The sequence below is a fragment of the Centroberyx gerrardi genome, chromosome 10 (genome assembly GCF_048128805.1).
Source record: "Centroberyx gerrardi isolate f3 chromosome 10, fCenGer3.hap1.cur.20231027, whole genome shotgun sequence".
NCBI classification, from domain to species: domain Eukaryota; kingdom Metazoa; phylum Chordata; class Actinopteri; order Beryciformes; family Berycidae; genus Centroberyx; species Centroberyx gerrardi.
This window is the reverse complement of record NC_136006.1, coordinates 27391939-27415121: the sequence shown is the minus strand read 5'-3', so window position 1 is coordinate 27415121 and position 23183 is coordinate 27391939. Positions and strand designations below refer to the sequence as shown.

The 23183-nt window shown below is 44.6% G+C and overlaps 1 protein-coding gene across 1 annotated transcript; it reads left to right on the top strand.

The window, feature by feature from the left end:
* Positions 1-683: 683 nt before the first annotated feature.
* Positions 684-22601, top strand: ikzf2 (IKAROS family zinc finger 2). Its single transcript, XM_071923130.2, has 8 exons — positions 684-1379; positions 3443-3489; positions 8910-9011; positions 11961-12149; positions 14304-14471; positions 18867-19004; positions 19844-19975; positions 21350-22601. The coding sequence occupies exons 2-8, from the start codon at positions 3456-3458 to the stop codon at positions 22171-22173; spliced, it is 1587 nt and encodes a 528-aa protein (XP_071779231.1). The 5' UTR covers positions 684-1379; positions 3443-3455; the 3' UTR covers positions 22174-22601.
* The last annotated feature ends 582 nt before the right edge of the window (positions 22602-23183 follow it).

The window sequence follows — 23183 nt, the reverse complement described above, 5'->3', positions numbered from 1 at the left end:
CTCCTGCGTGTTTAAGGTAAATTTAAAAAGAGAGAGAGAGAGAGAGGGAGAAATACAACGTGCAAGCTGCCTGTATTGAGTAACCATTCCGCCGCTGCTCTCTATTGTAGCCCTTCATTATCATCCGACCGTAAATACAGACGCTCAAAGGCTGCTGGAGGCGCATGTCTGCAGCAACGGGAGACAAGGAGCGTCTGTCTGGTTAAATGGAAAGCCAGACGGGCTCTGCTGTAGACTGCGGTGATCGGATAACCTGTTGAATTGCAGCTGTCATTCAGCGCCTTGCCGGGGCAGACAGCACAGCCGGCAAAAATCAATTAACACTAGAAATGCCACTGCCTTGCCCCCAGTAACAACACACTGGCTGCCCGGGCTGAGCAGCTGATGGTTATTCACAAGGATGGGGAGTGGAGGGTAAAGGCACCTGACACCCAGTTAACCCATTTTTATTTATTTGAAAAATGGTGTTTATGCATATAGGAAGTGGTGTCAAAGTGTAAGTTAAATGAGAACAGGGTTTTTAAATTAACATTTTTTTCTGAAAATATGTAGTATTTGATGATAATGCATTCTTTAAATAGGCTATTGTTGGCTGTGGTGCCTTTGGGTGATCATGCAGTCGTTTTATTTAGGCCTACTACTACATCACTAGTTATTCCCATTGGCAGCAGCAGCAGGTAAAACACATGAGGTCTTGCTGGTGCTATATCACGAGTTAGGCCTCCATCTCCGCTCAGTAGCTTTTCAACATTACCTGCCCACGGTTTTCCAATCCCGTGCTTGTTGAAAATAGCTTGGCTGCTCCCTGCCTCTTTGGCTAATTCCTTAGGAACCGGTGGATCCAGTTTGATCCATCCCTCTCTCTCTCTTTCTTTTCCTTTACCAACTTGTCGAGTCTTTTCCCCCTTTTGGTCTGCCACAGACAAGCGCGTGGCGTAAGACGCGAGCAAGCAGCCGCCCGAAAACTTTAATTTCTTATCAAACGCCACACGGCTGAGGCGAACGTGTAGGGCTTGATGGGAAAGTGTCGGCGTCGCGCTTGAGGTGGAAAAGTTGACGGACGCGCACAGAGGAGGCGACGACGCACCAACAGTCACCTGGAGGATAGATGCGCTCCTCCTAAACTTTCCTCTGGGTTTGTGAGCCTGCTCGGGTCATTGATCAGCGAGGATATTGCTCCCATTTGTCTCTTACTGAAGCAGGACTGACTTGAGAAATTAATTCTCTCCCATTCATTAATGAGAGATCATTGGGCCTAATAAGGTTATTTTGACATTTTGCATTTTTAAAGGGAGGTGGAGACAAGTTATCCCCCCCCTCCCCCCCCTCCTTGACGCAGATCACCAACTGAAGCAGTTGCACAGGGGAGACACTTGAAGGTAATTATACCAATCAACTTTTTTTTCTTAAATGTTTGCTTTCTTTCTTGCTTGTTTTGCTTCACACTTCACATTTTGTTATTTTGGTTATTAAAAAGTCTAGGATTAGCCTGTACAGCTCTCAACCCAAATGGTTTTCACGCTTGCTACTGTAAAGGGCCAGAGTTTCCCCCATGTAGCTACAGATGGATGCTCATTCAAGAGCCTGGGTTATTTTTAACGCTGTAATCTGCTGTCACAGAGAATTGCTATTAGAAAATAGTTGAATCCAAACAAACTATCTGAATGAGGATTCGGGGCATTCTGTCAGTTGCTGTCGGCCCTGTAAGATGTTTCACTGTTAAAAGAAAAGTTTCTTCAAAGAGCCTTTTCTTCAAACTAACTTCATGGACAAACCTTCATTATGTTCGTCAAGGAACCCAGCAGTTATACTGCAGTTGTGTCATGTGACTCTGTATTTAACTCAGTATTACAACGCTGTGATAATTGTAGGGTAATGACGTGCTACAGTAAATCAGATCAATTGTTTTGCACCTAGTGCTTTAGAAATAAATCTCGACACAGGAATAAATCCTCTACACAAGCATGTTAGTGGGTCAATAGATAGAGTCGTGCACCCACACACTTCAGCTTGCAAATCATGCTCAGCCATAAATGCTCTTTGTCCTGGATTTTGAAAATTAGCATTTCAGATTCCTCAAAGCACCCCGAGATGTCCCTCAGCGCTTTCTAAAGGTTCTTTCAAGACCCAGCACAGCAATGGGATTCTGTGAGGAACCCTAATGGCCTCAGAGGGACATTATCAACATGCCCTTGTGCTGTATGAGGTTTATCATGAATGTGTAGAGAAGGGCTTGTGTCAGACTTTAATCCTTGCAGACAGCTGATTAATTTCATTTCAAAATTGTTCATTTTATTTCACAATTAAACACTCATATGTGCACATGCACTTTAGCAGGTGATTTCCACCGATAGCCCAGTCTGCACAGTCATACATGAGCTGCTGTTATCTCTTTGCCTAGAGTAAACCTCTTATTAAGTCCAATTAGCTCATTGTCTGACTGCTTGTCTGTCTGCTTGTCTTTAAAATTGAACTTGCAAGTAGGCTGCATAATAAGTCTGAGACCAATTTTGCGTGAAATGTCTAAATGGGACTTTTAATTATTTCATTTTTTAAGCATTAACGCCATTATATTGTCATCGTTGTTAGTGGATGTCAGTCTAATAATATACAATTTTACTTGAACTTGAATTACCAAATAAAAAAATCATAATGCATTTCTGTTTTGAATGGGAACTTTATGGCTTAAGTAAAATCAAAAGCAAATATGCGAAGCAGTATGATGTTACAAATTGGTAGAGGCTTATTTTTAAGACTCTTGTAATGTGTTCACTGTCCTATAAATAGTACATAAATAGCATATATTTATATATATCTAACTTTCACATATGTATATATATTTGGTATTATAGCAAAAAGACAGCATGTTCACATTCTTTATTTAAAAAAGTGTAATCTGATGTAAGCAAACTTTACCATCGATGGAAGATAGCACCTCCCAAGCAGTGGGTCATTTAATTTTCACTATGTAGTATTTTTTTCAGAGGACCTGAAACTATAACACGGCTGTTCACATGTTTAAAATAGCCTGTAGACTGTAGAGTAGCTGGCTAAATATACTCGCTACTTCTCTAATAAGCAAAATGTGCAGGCCAGTGACTCTATTGTGAAGCACTTCCGGACACGGAGACACCTCGTATCTAAAGCTGTTTAGAGCTTCTGTAGCCAACTTACGACATTTCACCTGAATCTGTGAATTGATGATCGAATTCACAGGTTAACGCTGTTCGTGTGAATACTCGATCATGGCTGGTGTCATCGCTCGAAAACACTGTTGCATGCTTTTTAATTTGGCAAAATGGCTATGGCCGAACAGCTTTTGCAATATGCGAGCAGTGCTTTCAAAATTGCAGTTGACCTTGAGGCGCGATAAAGAGAAAACTAGGAGCCATGTGTGCAAAATGTGTAAAGTGACAGTGATGTTTGTGTTTGGTCTCTGCAGCGCTCCCAAAGCGATGGAAACGAAGGCCCCGGATGGCTACTGTGCTAGTAAGTCCTCTCATCTCTCATACATTCAGCGCAAATACACACTTCTGGACCCATGCTTGACCGTGTGGATGGAGGGATTAAAATGCAACTGTGTCCTAAAGAGGACATGCATAACCCAAGGATAGATGTGTGTATGTACAGTATGTGCGTGTGTGTGTGTGTGTGTTGTAGGCTAACTTGCTCACTGTCTCAGCTATTATTGGCAGTCGCCATACTTGGAGAAGGTGCTGCTATCTGTACGATAAGCACCGCAATCACATTATGTAACAGACAATTTCTGATTGCATTTTGTTTTATGTCGCGCTGATGACGATTCCTGTGTCGTGTGTGTGCATATGTGTGTGTGTGTGTGTGTGAGGGGTGGATGAACTGAGGCGAGCACAAGACGAGGAACATCGTCTCTTAAATATAGTACTGAAAGTTGTTTTGACGCTCACCATTTCAGTGCGATGGTGATCCAAACAAATGCATTTTTATGAAAACATTTCAAGGGATTTTCCCCTAGCGCAGCCTTTTTCCTGTTCACCCCAAGGTAGAGAGAACGGTGCATTAGCGACATCCTGTCGAACGCAGCAGATACTGGATAGGCGCATTGTGGTGCTCCATTGCCCTTTGCTTGGTTTCCTTTGGGCAGGTCTCTCGAAGATCTTCCCCTGCCCTCCTTGCGTCTCGCCTGTGTGCGCTCACATCTGAAAACAGGTAACTTGTTGTTGATGACATCAGCGGGGACTTTTAGGTCTCCATTGGGGGTTTGTGCCGGTAGGAACACTTGGCAGGCGGGGGTAAGGGTGGCGGTGGAAGAAGAGATGGAGGCTGCTCCTCTCCCGGTCCGTCTGTGGGCCGTTTGTGAGATGAGAGCGTTGGAACAAGTAATAGGTTTGTTCCGTTCGCGCGGTGTTGCGGAAAAAAACACGCGCCGCCGTGGACTGCAGCAGCTTTGACCCTCATGCAGATGTCGGCGTCACAGAAGTCCCGCTTTTTTTTTACTTGATGTGCTTGTGCTGCACTGCTGGTTCGCTCCGGAGAGGAATTGCCTGTAAGATTCCGATTGTGTTCGTTTACAAGCCATCAGACGGCGGAAACGTTGCCTTGCCAACCACAAGGTTTGTGTTGCACTGCCAATTTTGCTCTACTTGTACATGTACTGCAACATTAATGAAGGACCTTCTTCCGTGGCTGCTGCTGTACTAATGCAGGACACATGCAGGATCGAGGACTTAATCTAGTGGCTGGAATTCACTATAGTCTCTTTGCTGATTTCAGTATTTTCGCTGATGTCAATGATATAGCTGTATTTAAAAACGCACAAAAGTCAAAGGAGGTGGATCTCCATCTGGATCTGCACTAATACATAGGTAGTCAGCGCTTTTGCAAGGGTGTGCACAACAGCACGGGCCATAGTTGTTCTTTCCAAATGCCAGCAGAGAGTTGAATGTTAGCCAGAGAAAGAGAGAGATCTCCTCCTGCAATATAGCAGGCTTCACCAAAGATTTGTTATCTGCAGAGATGGTCTGTACCAGCTGCTCAATGGTACTTCCCTCCACTGCTGGTCATCCCCCAACACACACACACACACACACACACACACACACAGAGAATCCCTCAGTTGGAACATATTGATGCATTCTACAGCTTGGCAACTCCCAATAAGTGCTGCTGAACACTTTTGGGATAATGTGGAAATGTAGGAATGGCATAATAGCATGATTTAATATTTCTATGCCTCACTTTACTCCTGTTAAACATATTACTGACACTCACACCTGGGCCTGATTTGCAGAATCCTATACCATAGTTCTCATAGTAAGTGAATGTTTGTCTGCTGTCTGTTTCTTTGCTGCTGTGTCGGTGTGTGTGTGTGTGTGTGTGTGGGTGAGTGAGTGAGTGTGTGTGTGTGTTTGCGTGTTTAGGAAGGTTGAGGGTTTGACAGGAAAAACCAGATCCCACACTATGTGTATCCAACAAGCCAGAACTGAGGGCTTTGTCACCCAGGGAAAGAATCTTGTTCACTTCCTTACACAGCTCGTTCTGCATTTGTGTTTAGACAGATTTTTTTTTCTGTGCATCCCATTCAGTTCTGCTGTCACAAACAGGCAGCTGCAGCTTCACCTTCAATTTAGATTTTTTTTTGTCATACCATATTGTTCCAGACCCTTGAACACTGTTATGAATAATTTTTTTAAAAAGGAAATTACATAGACTTTTCCTGAGAGGATGGCGTTTTGGAGATGCAACACATTCATATGGCGTCAGCGATTATTTCACCTACAAGTTCTCTTCTATTTTTGTTATGTGTACGCATTTGTTCCTTTCCATTTGCCTGTGCATTGAATTATCCCAATTTGGTGTATTACTCAAAAAGTCTTTCCCCAGTCAAGCCTCCGCTGCTTGCTATCCTGATCTTACTGTTCATACAGGATTGACTCAGCAAATGCGGGGCACCAACGCCAAGCAAAGCTCCGATTCTGACTGTGTGTGTGTCTGTGTGTGTGTGTGTTTGTCTGTCTCTGTGTTTGTTTGTGTGCTTGTGTGCATTTGCAAGCTTATTCTCCAAGTACATACTATATTGGCAAAACGCTTTTGTTTTTGTTTTTTTTTGCAAACATCAAAAATCAGACATGAAAAAACTTCACATGGTGAACATCTTAAGATCTGAATGTCAGAGGATTGACAGTTGAGCATGTGTGGGAATGCATACCATTCACTTGCTGTATGAGTGTATTTGACCATTATAAGCAACCATCAGACATAACGCAACTGCGTCTTCTTCCTTTCATTATTTTCTTCATTTTGATTGCCAGTGATAATCAAAAGATCAGGACATGTTCAAACACTTGATGACAAAGTCTATCCTTGAAGTCTTTCTTCATGAATTCAAAAGATATTGACCGCATTGTATTTTTCTATTGTCCTGTGACACCTTATTTCTATGCAGCTTGAACCTTTAATCCCCTTAAACACCCCAGCAACATTCAGACCCATATTCACAATATTTAAAGCAATTTGCCTTGATCATTTAATTCTTTCTGACGATATCGCAGTGTTGAAAGCTTTGATGGAAGGTTCTGGTTTTAGTATCTCAACCCGGACGACTCCAAACCATGGCTGTACTGGCGCTCCGGCCCTGTCACAGCGCTGCTAGGCAGCTGTCAGCGTCTGCTACAGTAATGGAAAATCCTTCATGACAAATCTGGGCCAGTCCTGTCTCCAGGACAGCGCTGCCAAGGGATAGCCAGCGTCGGTCACCTGAGATTTCCTCCAACCCCGACGCGTGCAACCCGAGCCCGGGCCCAGGGATTGTGTCATGGACCACGTCTCCCAGCATGCCTCACTCAGCGGGGCCACCACAACAATGGAACAATGCCACCGAAGAGCTTGTCACACTAAGTGAAGCTCTCACAGCGGGGGGAGATCTGACACAGATTTCCTTTTCATCTACGAGGAATAGTGGCAGACATGTTCAGCGCGGACAAATTGTGGCAAGGCTTCACTTAAAGATGTTTCACATCACACGCGCAGGACAGTCCTTTGATTTCCCAGCTAAAGCCATTACTACTGTACCTCCGTGCTAGACACATTAGGCATTCTGGCGTCATCATCTCAGGTGCTTTCCAGCTCCTCTCAGTTGTCGGCGGCGCTTGAGGAAAATCTTCAGCGGCGTTGGCGGTGAGCGGTGGCAGAGCTCGCTGTGGCTCCTAAGGGATCTGACACCTGGGTCAGCGGGGGTGTGCGCCTGTTGCCACTGCATTGTTCCAGTGACCCTGATGGGGCCGGGGTGTAACGGGATAAGGGATTGGGTAGCTCTCCCTCCGAGTGGACACAGGGCTATCCATGGCCCGGGTTCTGTACAGACCGCTGAGAGGACGCAATCTGATCCGCATCCGCTGGACATTAGGATCCCATAGGTGCATGAAGGCAGTTTAGCCAGCGGCCTATAGTGTGACCTCCATAGTTGACCATTCAGGCTAGGTCCGGAGGGAGATCTGAGAGGGATGGCTTCACCTTTCCTTAATGTGGAAAAGAAAGAGCGTGCACAAAGCTATATCATGTGGACTGTTTGCTTAGCTAGACATCTGTTTTACTTCTGTGCACTTTCCCTTAAGAAATGGTAGTTTCCCTTACAGTTGAATAGATGGGGCGCGTCGCCCCAATAAATATGCAATTCAGTCCCTTGGTTCAAGCACAGTTTTTAGAATTAAAATGCAGGGAAACAATATCACTATCACCCCTTGTATATCTGACCTGCACTCGTTAGGTCCTGCTGTGTTTGGATCCCTCCGGTGCTGTTTCGACTGGGCTTGCAATGCAGTTTTATCTTCTTTGCACATTTAATTTATTCATTTAAGTGTTCAATAATGCTTTTTTTGTAGATGAATTCTTCATTTATAGGCCCATAGTATCCCAGAGTTTCCTGTGCTACTGAGTAGGAGGTTGATGCAAACTGGAGAAATATTTCTTAAATAAACCATCATTGCAGCCCTGGGATTCAGATATGAAGGTGCTATCTGTAGCATACAAACAATAAATCATGAACACATTGATTTTGAGATAATTATTATAAACAAATGAGACTATTGCCGAGAAGATTGGCAGCCTCTACCGGACTCTACGTGGCATTTTACATTGTGTGCCACCGGGTCGGATTTGGCGGGAAATCTGCTGGATTGCTTTTTGGCACAAAGGGAGATTACTTTACGGCATAAGGCAGGAATGCACACAGAGCAATGCTGGAGACAGGGTCAGGGGACAAGTAGCAACATCGTATTTGCGGCAGGAAGCAGGAAGGGGCTTATGGGAAATGTGGTCTTAATTTTGAGAAACACTAGCAAAAACAAATTCACTGGTGTGAGACAGAGGCAGTCGCTCAACTATTGCCTCATTTGGCTAATATACCAAGATATCACAATTATTTTGACAATGATATATTAATGCTTAAAAATTCAACACGTCTAACCTTAAACCATTTCCAGCGTCCGTATTATCTGTGGATTTTCTTTGTATATTTCAATGTTTCACACCTCTGATGGACCTCAGTATTAGGTGTTCTGAGTGTATTTGTGTGTACGTGTGTGTGTGTGTTTGTGTCTATCCCTCTGTGTCTTTGCCTTTATTAAGGTATATAACCGGTACAATACTTCTTAGGTCAGGTATGGAGCATATGATCACTGTCAGATGAAAACCTCACATCTCCAAAATTTTCGAAAAAAAAGTCGAAAGAAAATCAGCCTTGTTTTTAGCTTGACAACCATGCATTTTTGAGTTCATCCAGTGGGCTTTTTAAACGAAATCCTTCCATTGAAGTTAAGACAATGAAAATCAGCAAAATTGGACTGATTGAGGTTTTTCCACATGGCAGCAGTGGTGTTTGTGCTATGCTGTACAGTGCAGTGAAGATTGCTGTGTTGCTGTTTGTCTCCCAGGCAACGGCCAGTGCTCTCCCAGGAAGGAGAACTCGAGAATGCTGGTGGACCAGTCGACACCCAACGGACAGACAGCACCTCAGGGTCCTAATTCCCCCTGTGGTGAGTGCTCAATTAATAGAAACACAGTCGTGTGGAAGGGCTTGCAAAACCACACACACGTACACGTGCGCACACACACAAATAAAGACACTTGGGTTAGACTGATATATTGGGACTTTTATTAAAAATCAGATATTGTCCAGTCAGTGTGGTCCACCTCTGATATGATGGAGTTTCCTCCCTGACTGCAGCTAGTGAATATGATTTTATTATTATTTTTATATCAGGTGTCTGACCAGAGAAATCATTCCAGTGTGGTGTGAGAGCATTGTGGTCAAAAACATCAAGGGTGTCCGTCTGTAAAATGTGAAACACATTTTTATTTCCTTAATTTAATTGTTCAATATTGTTTTGTGTAAATTAATTCTTCATTTAAAGGCCTAATGTTTCCCACAGTTCCCATACCATTGAATAAGGTGCCTTAAGGAGCTGTTAACCCACTAAAAGAGTTTCATTAGTCTGGGTTTCAGTAGAGAATTTTAGTGTTCCGTGATGGTAAAATTCTAGGAAAAACATTGAATACTTGTCATTTTCGGGAATTTTTCAGGAATGAAAAGGGTCGCATTTAAAGATATTGAATATCAAATAGAAAATATCGGCAGCTTCAATGCAAAAACATCAGTATTGCTTCAAAAACCCATTTCAGTTGAACCCTAAAACACACACACACACACACACAGGGTAACAGTCCAACTGTCATTTATCATGACAATTGCTGAGGACAAACAGTTTCTACAGTTTCTATGGTGAGAGCCTCTGCAGAAACGTGTCGCTGTACCATCCTGCCCCTCGTCAGAAGTGTCGGTTTGCTTCCTTTCCCTCTGTTCAGCTGATGTCTCGGATTAGCTTCAGCCGCGTCACCGTGAAGCGGCGAAGTGAGAAAAGGGGAAACTGAGTGAGAAAAGGGAGCCGAGTGAGAAAAAAAGGGAAGCTCGTCTCCCTGCAGCTCGCAGAGATGCGGGGGAGGCCGGGCTGGGCTCCGGTGCCGCGGGGCGGTTACTCTCCCCGCCGATAAGAGCTGTTGTCATCCTGCGGGTTGCCTAACACCGTTTGCTTTCTGAGGTTTTGTTACAAAAGACGGGGCTGCGTCTTCTGATGAAAATAAGCACGGGGCGGTGTCAAATTTCCGCGGCAAACTCTTGAACTCGCGAGCTCGGGAAAACAAACTGTACATCAATAGTCGTGGTATTGTGCGCTCTTGTCTGGTATAAATATACAGTAGGAGGGTAGAGTTACACCCTTTGGCCTCGGTGACAGTTTGAGTGATAAGATAGACACGGTATAGAATGTCCTCTTTTGAACCATATGTTGCTTTTAGTGACCTTTAACCCTGAATTTATGTAAATTATGGGAAACAGGGGGGAAATACGCCGCCGCTGCATCTCTCCCCTGTTTTCAGTGCGGCTGTTGTCGCAGCAACCGCTTCAAGTTCAACCTCATCTGACCACTCTATGTGTACCACTCCTGGAGGAGACAGATATAAAGATGTAAAGAGCTGAATAGCAAGGATGTTCAGGTCTGCTCCGTGTTGCCAGGATACAGCTTTGGAAGACAAGGCTTGATCGTTATGTGGTTATTGGGAGACGAGCTCCTTCGGCGTACTGCGGCACGGGGGAACAAACCGGCTTAAGAATGTTGCCGCTGATGGTCTTTGCAGAGGAAATGGTCCCTTCTTCTTTCTAAACGGGAGCATTTTAAGTCTTTTGCTGACAAACTGGGTGTTAAGTGAATGGGAGCCTCGAAGCCCGAGGGGACAGGGGATGGATGCGGGTAGATGGCAGGCTTTGGTGAAACAGTCACACACGCTCACCCTGTGATTACTGCTCAAAACAGGATTGTCAGGATGGGTTAGACTCACCTGGACAGTGTCCAGATCAGGTTTGTCCAGGAATGCACGGAGCCTCCATGTGTGGAGATTTCAACTGCAGAGTATTATGGCAAATAAAACTTTTAAAAAAAATGTATGTGCATTGTGGCTGATTAACAATCAAAGTGGCACCAGACTGGAGGAATATGCATCTTGGTGTAGGTGGGTGTGTGTCCACTAGGTATGTGCATTTTTCCACCCTGTATTTATTTCTGTGTAAATGGGAGTGTGTATTCCTAATGCCTGGTGACTGATAACTGGAGACTGCAGGTGGTGAATTCTTTCCCGCCTCTACCACCCACACACCCACACACCCACACACACACACACACACACACACCCATACACCCATACACACACACACACACACACACCCATACACACACACACACACACACACACACACACACACACACTCTCTCTCACCCTCGTCTTCCATCCTCCACTCATCCAGCCGGTCTCCCACTGCCAGTCAGGTGTTAAGCCACAGGGCCTCTGACACGCCCCTCCTCCCCAGGGAGAGAGAGACAACCAGGAACCAGACCAGCCTGTTTCTCTCTCTCTCTCTGTCTCTCTCTCTCTCTCTCTCTCTCTCTGTCTCTCTCTCTCTCTCTCTCTCTCTCTTCATCAGTGTCAGTCCATGCATTGTGTTGGATGCCCTAGGATGCCCACTTCACACGCTTATTCTAATCGCGTTATGTCACACAGGTAACCTAGTCCATCCCGGGCCAAACCCAAGTTCATCCCAGGCCAATCCAGTCCATCCCAAGGCCAACCGAGTTCATCTCAGGTCATTTCATGCCAACCCAGTCCATCCCAAGCTAATTCAGTCAACCCGCTCCGTTCCTAGGCCAACCCAGTTCATCCTAGGCCAACACAGTCCATTTCAAGTCAACCCAGGCTAACTCAGTCCATCCCTGTCCAAGCCAGTTTATCCCAATGGTTACTGTGTAGAGGCGATACATGGTAGTACTTTTCACATGCATACAACAGATATGATTAGCACTCCCATAAAGCCTGCATCATCTACAGTAGACATGTAAGTTCAGCATCTGAGGTTTGCCTTGTTTTTTCCGTGACAGAACCCAGAATTAAGCAGGAGGAAGAAACGGGAGAGGAGGCCGAAACCAGAAGCACGGCACCGGAGGACATGGGCCAAAGTGGGGAGGAAGGACTGGGACCGGAGGAACCCATGACCGACAGTCCAAACAACCTGCAGGACGGCTTATCTGGGCCAGACGCAGCTGATGGAGGAAATCGACAATCGAATGGTACAGTATTATACTGTATTTCCAAAAGCCAAGAAAGATGCGTACTATTGTGTAGTACGTGACAATTTTTGCCTGAGCGTCTATGTGTCCATAAAAGATTTCATATGATATGATTTCCTACTTTCAGATGAGCTTTATGATTGAAACCGGGGCGTCGTGTATGTTTTTCCCGTGTCTCGAGTGAGTCAGAAATCGTTTGTTTTCTTCGACAGTGGGTGTGGAGTGCTTTCTGCTGTTTGTTCAAAGACAATAGCATCGTACTTGGAATCATTATCAGGGAAAAAAATATCCCTGGAATCCCCCGCAACCTGTTCCCAAGCCCTGTCGGCTGACGCCACGGCTGCTCCGGCCGCCACCGCGTCAGGATCGTGTTTCTCTCTTCCAAACGGCCGCAGATCAAAAGATTTGCAGAATACAGTAGTTGTGCGTGAGGCAAACAAGAGTTCCTAGAAACCAAAAACAAGTGCAATAATAGGGAAGTGTTCAATGAAACAACAACAAGGTGTACCTTTGTTGATAGATGATAATCCTACAAGCTTTATCTATGCCTCATAATCAGTTCAGTGAAGTTCAGTTCACGTCAATTGAATTTCACATTTCAGTCTTTTATTCATTGTCTTTACCCACTTATTCCTATTTAGGGTCACAGCATACTGGGCGGAAGGAAGGGGTGAACACATATAGAGAGTCACACTCACACTCCCATTCATATCTATGGGCAAGTTAGAGTCTCCAATCCACCTGACTCCGCATGTCTTTGAAATGAAGGAAGGAGGAAACCCACACAATCACGGGGCGATCATGCAAACTCCACACACATTGTACCGCCCCAGTTCAGTTCAGTTCAGTTCAGTTCAGTTCAATTCAGTTTAGTTCAGTTCAGTTCAAATCAGTTCAGTTTAGTCTAGTTCAATTCAGTTCAGTTCAGTTCAATTCAGTTTAGTTCAGTTCAGTTCAAATCAGTTCAGTTCAAATCAGTTCAGTTTAGTTCAGTTCAGTTCAGCTCAGTTCAGTTCAGTTCAGTTCAATTCATTTTAGTTCAGTTCAGTTCAAATCAGTTCAGTTTAGTTCAATTCAGTTCAGTTCAGTTCAATTCAATTCAATTCAGTTAGTTCAATTCAGTTCAAATCAGTTCAGTTTAGTTTAGTTCAATTCAGTTCAATTCAATTCAGTTTAGTTCAGTTCAGTTCAGTTCAATTAAACTCAGTTCAGTTCAATGTAATTCAATTGAGTGCAATTCAATTAAATTCAGTGCAATGCAATTCAGTTCCATTGAATTAAGTTCAGTTCAGTTCAGTTTAGTTCAGTTCAATTCAGTTCAGTTCAGTTTAGTTCAGTTCAATTCAGTTCAGTTCAGTTCAGTTCAGTTCAGTTCAATTCAGTTCAGTTCAGTTCAGTTCAGTCCACTTACTTCTGGTAATCCTGGCATAACTAACTTTTGAGAGTGAACATGGCTAACTCGCTTGTTAGTGCACCACATGACTAATAGGGTCTGGTTAGGAATGGAGGCACACCAGTTACTGTGTGGTGAGAGACTGCACACACACACACACACACACACACACACACACACACACAAAGAAACACCAAGGGTGGTGTGCTACAAGGGTGGAGATGTGACACCGCAACATCGCCACACGTCAGCCAGCAGCAGTTATAAATGTCATCAGTGGGGTTTAGGTCAACATAAGACAACGTGACTGCACAGCCTGAAGTGTAGCTCAGCAACAACATGGCACCGCTTCATTCACTGACTGAAAACATCCTCTTTGAACATCTCCAAATAAGGGCTTTTCAGTGTCGCATCAATACTGTACCTGATTGTAGTTTTATTTTAATCTTTTTCAATAACTGTAACGGTAAAAATGGCTGAAACGGTTCCTACTGAAGCTTTACATTGAACAATTATTTTGTTTATACTACAGAAAGTGGGTGTAGGAAAAGTCATGGAGGGTGAGATATTTCATTTTCGAAAATTCAAAACAGCTGCCAATGGATGGCGTTTCTTGGCGTTTCTAGTGTCGTGTCATGCGGGGTGACGACGTCAGCTGTCAATTACAGAAAAATGAATGTTAGATCAACCCCTGTTCTTTTGCAGGGCTGTTGGGGCTTTCTCTCTTTCCCTCACGACTTCCTGTGTCTGCCTCTTTTCAGGTGACAGGCCCTTCCACTGCAGCCAGTGCGGCGTCTCGTTCACTCAGAAGGGAAACCTGCTGCGGCACATCAAGCTGCACACGGGCGAGAAACCCTTCAAATGTCCCTTCTGCAACTACGCCTGCCGCCGGCGCGACGCCCTCACCGGCCACTTGCGTACTCATGCAGGTCAGACTCTCTTCTTCTTCTCCTCCTCCTCCTCCCTCATCCACTTCAATCACAAAAAGGGAGAGTTGATTCCTTTCATCATCAGGCACTTCAGAGACAAATACTCTGTCATGACGTGAACGCAGTCTGGGTGTCCCCATGACGCTCTTAGCGCTAAGATTGTCTTTGTAGTGTTTCCCACGCATAGATTTATTCCTAGAGGCACGACACCCAGATATATACACTCACCGAGCACTTTATTAGGAACACCTTACTAATACTGGGTAGGTATCAGCTTTCAGCTCAGTGTCAACCGGCTACCAAGGTGACATCTGCCTCAAGGTTCGACGTGTTGCATTCTGAGATGCTTTTCTGCTCACCACAGTTGTAAAGAGTGGTTATCTGAGTTACTGTAGCCTTTCTGTCAGCTCCAACCAGTCTGGCCATCCTCACTGGATGTTTTTTGTTTTTCACACCATTCTGTGTAACCTCTAGAGACTGTTGTGCGTGAAAATCCCAGGAGATCAGCAGTTTCAGAAATACTCAAAGCAGCCCGTCTGGCACCAACAACCATGCCACGGTCACTGAGATCACATTTTTTCCCCATTCTGATGCTTGATGTAAACATGAACTGAAGCTGCTGACCTGTATCTGCATGATCTTATGCATTGCACTGCTGCCACATGATTGTCTGAATGGATAATTGCATGAATAAGCAGGTGTACAGGTGTTCCTAATAAACTGCTCGGTGAGTGTATATCAGACAGACCCACCGCTGATATATTAACATGTAACATTGTAGTGCAAGCAGTGCTTCTTGTGCTGCATGTACACACTCTCTTCTACTGCCAGGCGTACTTCACTACCACAAATAACCTAGAAACCTTGAAACCACACTTTGTTCCTTTTTAGATCAATGATCTCAGTGCTAAAATGCCCTTTTGGGAAGCCAAACCCTGTCCCTATTAAAATGACAGCATACAGCCGGAAGTATGAAGAAAGTTTTTTTTACTTCAGCCAGTTTTCAAGATGCTGTCTACAGGCTACGGTTTCACCCCCATAATGTTCTCCAGAGTTATTAATTTCTCCATGAGGCGTTTGCATGAATAGATCGAATCGATTGCTTTTGTTGTGCGCGTCTGCTTATGTCAGAGCTAGCAGAGCTACTGTAGCCACAGTAGCCACACGTGCCTGTAGCTGACGCTTCTGTCTCATATTGTTGGATAGATGCAGCGCTGGTGTTTTTTTGAGTGTGTTGTCTCTGTGAGAGCTTTGTGGTTAGGTACCAAGGACACGCTGTTCCTTAGTTGCTCGACTCGCTCAGGAGGAAACTCTCTGTGTCTATTGAGAGACACTCGGGGAGCGCTGGCTGTCTCTCTTAACTGTAACCCACTTTCCTATCAGAGAGGATGTGCTCTCCTCTCCCTTTTGCGCCTTTGAAATCAGGGTCAGACAATACCGACGTTTCTGCGCGTGATGCCCCCACGGGGGGTTACACACGCACAGCCCTCTTTGTAGGTGGAGGGGCCGTGCGCATGTGTGCGTTTGCGCGAGCAGTTGTGTGCTTTGCATGTGTGTGATCTCTGTCTGCCTCAGTTGTTCCTCAGATGCCTCTTTGTTGTAGGAGTGCAGCATTTGTTGCGTCTCTTGGTATCTGTTTCTCCACATCTGTCTTCCACGATCAGCCATGACCTTTTTCCTATTTTCACTTCCTTTTTTTTTTTTTGCCAGATTAACTTCGTATGTCACCCCCTCTTTTTTTCACTAAAAGCATATGAGCAGTAAGTCGCCCTCCCTCTGCCCACCTGAGTCAGGCAGGGAGGAATGTGAGGAATTTGTGGTACGGGGGAGTCGGGCCGTCGTGACGCTCCCCGTATGTAAAAAGAACCTGCGCCTCGGTCTCCCCGGTGCTGCAAACCTGGCAACCCTGGCCTGGTGCCCTGCCAAACAGGTGCAGCGGCGAAAGAGGGAAGTAAGGCGTGGAAAGAGAAGTTAGGCATGGAAAAAGACGATAAGAGAAGAGAGAGAGAGAGAGATACTGCAGAAGAGTGATGGAGCAAAAGGGCTGTTGCGTTTGACCGCCATCCTTAACACACAGGTTGCACATTTCACTGGAAGACAACAGTAGCTGATTGGTGAAATGATAATGTCAGATAGGCTAGGTGTTATCTGAGAAGAAAGGATTGCATGTTGTGTAAGATAGAGAGTATACAGTAGAGCAAGTTCCCGTTTATTAGCCAAATGCAAGCAGTCAAGTGAGTCTGAGTGCACAGCGTGGACCATTTGCATGAATAAGAATAGCAGCTGAAAGGTGGATTCTTCAGCTCCATCCAACATCTGCACAAGGTCATGTGTGGGTGGTCTGGTAAATAAGAAAAAGTAATGAAGTCTGTGCCAGTATGTGTGTGTGTGTGTGTGTGTGTGTGTGTGTGTGTGTGTGTGTGTGTGTGTGTGTGTGTGCGTGTGTGCGTGTGTGTGTGGAAGTGAGTCACAGAGGGAGAGGGAGTGATATCTGATTGAATAGAACTGTAAATTGTTGCCACTGTTTTAGTTTCACGGCTGGAAAGCGACAAAGCAAATGATTTCCATGATGACGTTTCATTGCAAAGTTACTCTTTCATTACCCAGAATGAATATTACTGCGATGACCCGTGCTAGTACTCCGCCTACCTGCACTTTAGAAATATTGAAACCCTTTGTCATAACCATTAGCTTTGTCATCTATTCATACTCAGAAAAATTATAATCAACCCTAGTTTCGGGTTCTGCTAATCCACTGTCATTCATAGACCACAAGAATACTGAATGGCAGATACAGCAGATAACCTATTATCATTCCATATGATTCACTCAAAAAGTGCTTGCTGATGGAAGATTACGTGACTGGCTATGTCATTCTGTGACAAGTGGGTTATATTTCGCTTGCGCACATTAGCACGAATGTAGTTTGTGTAGCGATGTAACCCAGGCAGCTAAAAGCATATGCAGCAGACATAATAACTTGTCTATGTTGTAGAATATAGCAATATAGAAGCAAAATGTTTTTAAAATGTGCTTAAAATGTTTTTTTTCATGGGAGAAAAAGTACTTGTGTTCACGTGTGAACTATCGCCTACCTTTAAGTGTGTGTGTGTGTGGGTGTAGGTGTGTCTATGTGTGTGTGTGTGTGTGTGTGTGTGTGTGTGTGTATTGCCGCCTCCACGCCTCAGACTGAAACGTGTTTGGTTTCTCTGTTCTCACAGCGACCGGAGCACTGGATCATCCACACAGCTTCTTCTAGTAATAGCCGCCACCATTACGGCAGTGAGCTTCTTACTACACTGCCTTGCTAATGACAGTGTCTGGGCCACATTGGTATGCCGTGTGGCCTCCAGTTCACTCAGCGACTCCCTTTATGAGTCATTACATTAGTTTTGAGAACGCTCTACTACAGGAGTACAGACCTATTTCCTCAGCAGTGTCTGCCTGCATAGGGTTTTCACTTCAGTATGTTGCAGTGAAATTAGCGGTGAGGGCGAGGATCGAATGGCGGCAAAAGCGGTGAAAACATTAAAAGCATCCGGTCCATTTAAAACATTCAATGGCCTGCTTTTATTAAGTGCAATTAGGAAATTGTCAAGGTCAGATTTCAGTGAAATCAAAGAAAACCATTTCAGTAGTGGAGTAAGTTGTGCGTCAAAAAAAAAATGTGTGTGTGTGTGGGGGGGGGGGGGGGGTGAGTGAGTGGATAATGAAATTTGCAAGGAATATGGTGTAGCACCAGTGATGTGCTTGAAAATTGTACATCAAGATCAAATTTTTCATAGGTTTTAATAATGACAAATGTGATTGATTGATTGTTAGATTGATTGAATGATTGATTAATTCATCCATTTATCCATTAATCCATTGATTGAGTGCTCAAGCAACAAAGATGGATGGAAGGATGGATGGGTTCATTGCCTGGCTGAGATGGATGTAAAAGCCATCCTCTGTTGATGGAATGGAATGGAGTGGAATGGAAATGGCGCTATGAATCATGCTCCACCTCCATAGCCCTTTGACATTGGAGTTAGTTTCCTACCACCACCATGGGATGCGTGATCAGCTTCCCTTTTCACTCATGCTATGCAGTCTGTACCACAGCAGTGGGAGTTAGCTGCGTGTTCCAGAGATCAAGGCATTTTGTAATGCAGACTTTCTGGCGCAACTATCTGTGTACGTCGCCCACTGCTTCTGTCTGGCAATGATTGTGATCACACTAGTAGTGGAACAGCCATGATCTCAGAGGCTTGCTCTCGATTCGTTTGTAGTTTGTAGTGTTTACTACTACGCACTGTCTGAAGACTGTGGCAGGTTGCATCATCCCAGAGGACCATGCCCACTCTCTCTGAATGAAATTAATAGGCGTTCCCTTTAATGTCTTCTCACTTTTAGTTGGCAAACCACACAAGTGCAACTACTGTGGGCGGAGCTACAAGCAGCGCACATCATTGGAGGAGCATAAAGAGCGCTGCCATAGTTATCTGCAGAGCGTCGGCATGGATCCGGCCAGCAACACCGGCCCTTACCCAGGTAAATGGCTTTACTAAGAATGAAACCATGAGGACGATGCTGGTCTGATGGGGAACAGGAAATATAATAGGGTGTGATGAAATGCAGCAGCAGAGTTGGACCTCACCTCCAGAATGAATTCATCTCAAGCTCATGAGTAATCAGTCTACTCATGCAATATTAATTCATAAAAAAAAATTAAAAAAAGTGATTTGCTTTGTGCTTTCATTTGGTCCAGTATGGGAGTTCTCAGGTTTTAGCCTCCCTGAAATCCCCTCCTGTTCAGTTGCACATCAAAAAGCAGAAATGATATGAATAATATGCTAAAAAGAAGCAGCTGACAGGAGCTTAGAGGTCATCAACACAATTTATTTGACATTGATATACTTTGAGAAAATCTTTAATGTGCTCAATTAGAATGAAAGTTAACTTCATCAACACAGGTTATTCAATGTGTCTCTCTGGCTACTCTTCATGCATTAATTCATTTATTAATTTATTCATTTGTCTGTTTGTTCATTTATGTGTGTACAATCTGTTATTTATGTACAATTACTCAATTAATTAGGTAATTAATTCTTTCATTAATTCAACATTTTCATTTGAAAAATGGCTTAAAAGAAAAGTTTCTTTTGACAAGAAAAAGACAAGAAATGCTAAGCAGAGGTTATGGTTGAATTTCAAGCAGGGATTCGAGTTAAAAAAAGGAGTCGTGCTAACAGATAGATTCTGATTTTCTTTCGAAAATAATATTATGTTCAATTTAGAAACCTAACTTTTGTCCAATTTCCCATGATTTAACACCCAAATACATTTTCTCCCACCCTTTCTAACCCCCCTCCCCTCCTCAACCCTTCCAGGCGAGGTCCCTAAGGAGCCGAGGCCCATGGCAGAACCCAGCGCCATGGTCGCCTTCGATCGGCCGCCCGTCATCGAAAGGCTGCAGAGCAACGTGGGCAAGAGGAAGAGCACCATCCCGCAGAAGTTTGTGGGTGAGTAGATCAAGGCAGATATCTACCTCAATCACATACGCGTATGAAGAACACCTTGATTTATTGCTTCGAGGTGTTTAGTTTGCCCTTGTCTCCACCCCACAAACAATTTTACATTCAGCCAAGGGAGAAGACTTTTGTAGAATTGCATTCTAACAGAGAGCTTTGCCTTTCATAAAGCGAGTCAGTAGTCTGATGTGGTGCTGGAGGTTAAACATAATTTATTTGCAGAGAATTCAGTCTTTTCAGTGCTATTGTGCTACTAGGCCATTCAGAGTATTGTGACTATGGTGTTTACCTCAACCCGAATCCGACCCTTACTTGTTCAGCCGTTTGCCAACCTCTGTGTGAAATAAAGATGTTGCTTGTCCAGGCAGAGGCAGACGAACCTGATACCTGATTGAGCAACTCTGACTTTAACAGTAGCTTCTCAGGAGGTTTAAAATGCACCAGTGATATTCACGTCATGCAATACACTTTGCTATGAATTTCACCTGCATATGTTGTTCCTTCTTTCTTTCTGAAACTTAACTTCAGAACCATTTGTGTGAGTAATTTAAAATGCTAGAATTTGTTTGCTTTTCCTTTCTTTTTCAAGGCTGCATACAAAACTGTATTTTACAAAATAGTCCTGCCCTGTTTGTGAGTACAGATTAGCTTTCTCTTTTTGTTGTTTTTTTTTTCGTCGAATAGTTTTATTTACCACACTATTAGAAAGAGAGGAAGAGATTGAGCAAGCAACAGTGAGCGGATGACAGATAGGCAAGGAAATGTTTTTCACTCTGTGGTTAGGTACACCTGTAACTTTGCCATTGCTCTTATCGAGAGAAAACAGCTCACCGCATCCCTGTTCTGGAGGGGTTAAACAGTGCACTCAGATGGATGGGGCTTTCCGCCCCATTAGACTTGCACACACTGCAGACCAAGTACAAAATGCAAAAAACAAGCCCCAAAATATTAACAAGATGTGAGTTTGATTGACTGGAATAGAGATTTTTGTGAAAACACCCATTCTCTTACCTGTTTCTCTATTTTGTTTGTATCTAAAAGCAGTGTTCCCCACCACTCTTGCATCTAAATTTATTCTGTTTGGCCTCGTAAGGCTCATTCACATCTAGAACGTTCACTATAAAGATAGCTGTAATTAAAGAGATTTAAATCATTCTAAGTAACAGAATAGAACTAACAGAATGTCTGTGTTCCCACTACAACGATAACTATATAAACATCCAAAATGATAACTATATTTTTGTTTTATAGTTATCTTTATAGTTATCATTGTAGATGTGAATGGGCCTTTATGGTTTCAAATTGACATCATCTTGTCAAACCGATTCATTTCACTCAATCAAAGTGCTGCTCCTTGTCATGCAGGTGAGAAGGTGGCACGCTACGGCTACCCTGAGCTGGGCTACGAGATGGGCCTGAAGTACGAGAAGGAGGCCGAGCTGATGCAGGCCCACATGATGGACCAGGCCATCAACAATGCCATCACCTACCTGGGATCGGAAACCATCCGGCCCATGATCCACCATCCGGGTCCCCCTCTCTCCATGAGTGAGGTGGTGCCCATGGTCAACCCCCTCTTCCACCACGTCCTCCCCCTGGCCCAACGAATGGAGCGTCCGGGAGGCCGTGACGTCCTGCTGCCGCAGCCGCCCCATCCGCCGCTGCCCCCCGATTTCCCCGGCCACCCCACCGCCAACGGCCCCATCGCCCTGGCAAGGCACGGCAAGCAGCATCCCCATCCGGGCCGAGAGGAATCTCCCAGCAACAGCGGACTGGACTCGGCCGACTCGGCTCGCAGCAGCCCCCAGGATAGGCTGGGTTACCACGGGAACAACCCCCTTCCCCGCCCCAGGTCGCGAGCCAGTCCGGCGGTGGTCTACTCAGGCGACCGAGTGGCCGAGGCTCCCTCCGGCAGCGGGGCGGGATTGGCGGCAGGGGTGATGCGAGGGCCCGCGGAGAGGCCCGTGAGCCAGGACGGGGTGCGGGTGTTCGGACGGGAGGGCCGGGAGGTGCGGGCCTTCCAGTGCGACCACTGTCAGGTGCTCTTCCTGGACCACGTCATGTACACCATCCACATGGGTTGCCACGGTTACAGAGATCCGCTGGAGTGCAACATCTGCGGTCACCGCAGCAAAGACCGCTATGAGTTCTCCTCTCATATAGTCCGTGGTGAGCACACCTTCCAGTAAGAGAGGCTGGGTAGGAAGAGAGGGAATGACAAAGAAGGGAAAGGAGCCATACTCTCAAATCTGTCCATATCCTCGGACCTCCAGGACTGCATGGTTGAATGGTGGGAACAGCGGAAGACAAAAGTGTAGCACAATCACTGACTTCTTTTTAAGCTACTTATGATTCTGAACAATTATATGAAGGTATGGGCCAAAGACACATTTTCTACATGTTTCTGGAAAGGAAGGAATGAAACGTTTTTTTTCTCAAAACGTTCTTTGATCGTATAACTGAGCAGCTATCGGACTACTTCGAGTAGTTTTCCATTTTAGTCTTATTTGAAACTGTCTCCTCTTATCACTCCACTTGTCCCATGACCATGCTTTTGAAGGGCCAGGGCAAGGTTAGGTGGAGTACACATAGTCGTGAATAAACGTTTCACTCTTAATTGTGTTGTGAATATATAAGAATATAAGTAAAGCACATATCCCCCCCGCATTGGATTAGATCAAATTTAGTTTTGCACCAGATAGATTATCATGATTTACATTGACGACAGAACTAAAGTATGAAGTATTCAAGTAGCCTCTAATTAAAGTAAATCTAATGTACTATCGTTGACCACTTATGAATTCAATAGCTGCGTGTTTCATATTGAATTTATATATTCAAAGCAGTTTTGATCATCTATGTTTGACATATTGAGTGTAGTCTTTTAAACACTTAATTCATATTTCATATGGACACAGTCTACCCTGCTGTAACTGAGTCATGCTATTGAAGCAAACTAACCTAGTAGCAGTTGCATATTGCACAAGATCCATGCAGTTCAGTTCCAACACTTGATTTCCACTGGACCAACACTGGACCAACACTCACTGACTTCCCTATGAGCAACGGTGTCTTACAGCTAATGATTTGGTTGCCGCCATCTGCTACCATGCGTTCACGCTACGAGCAACTTGGTTGATGTGTCGTTCTGTTCTGACTGATTGTGGGTGGTGCGAGAAGCTCTGATTACACCTATGTA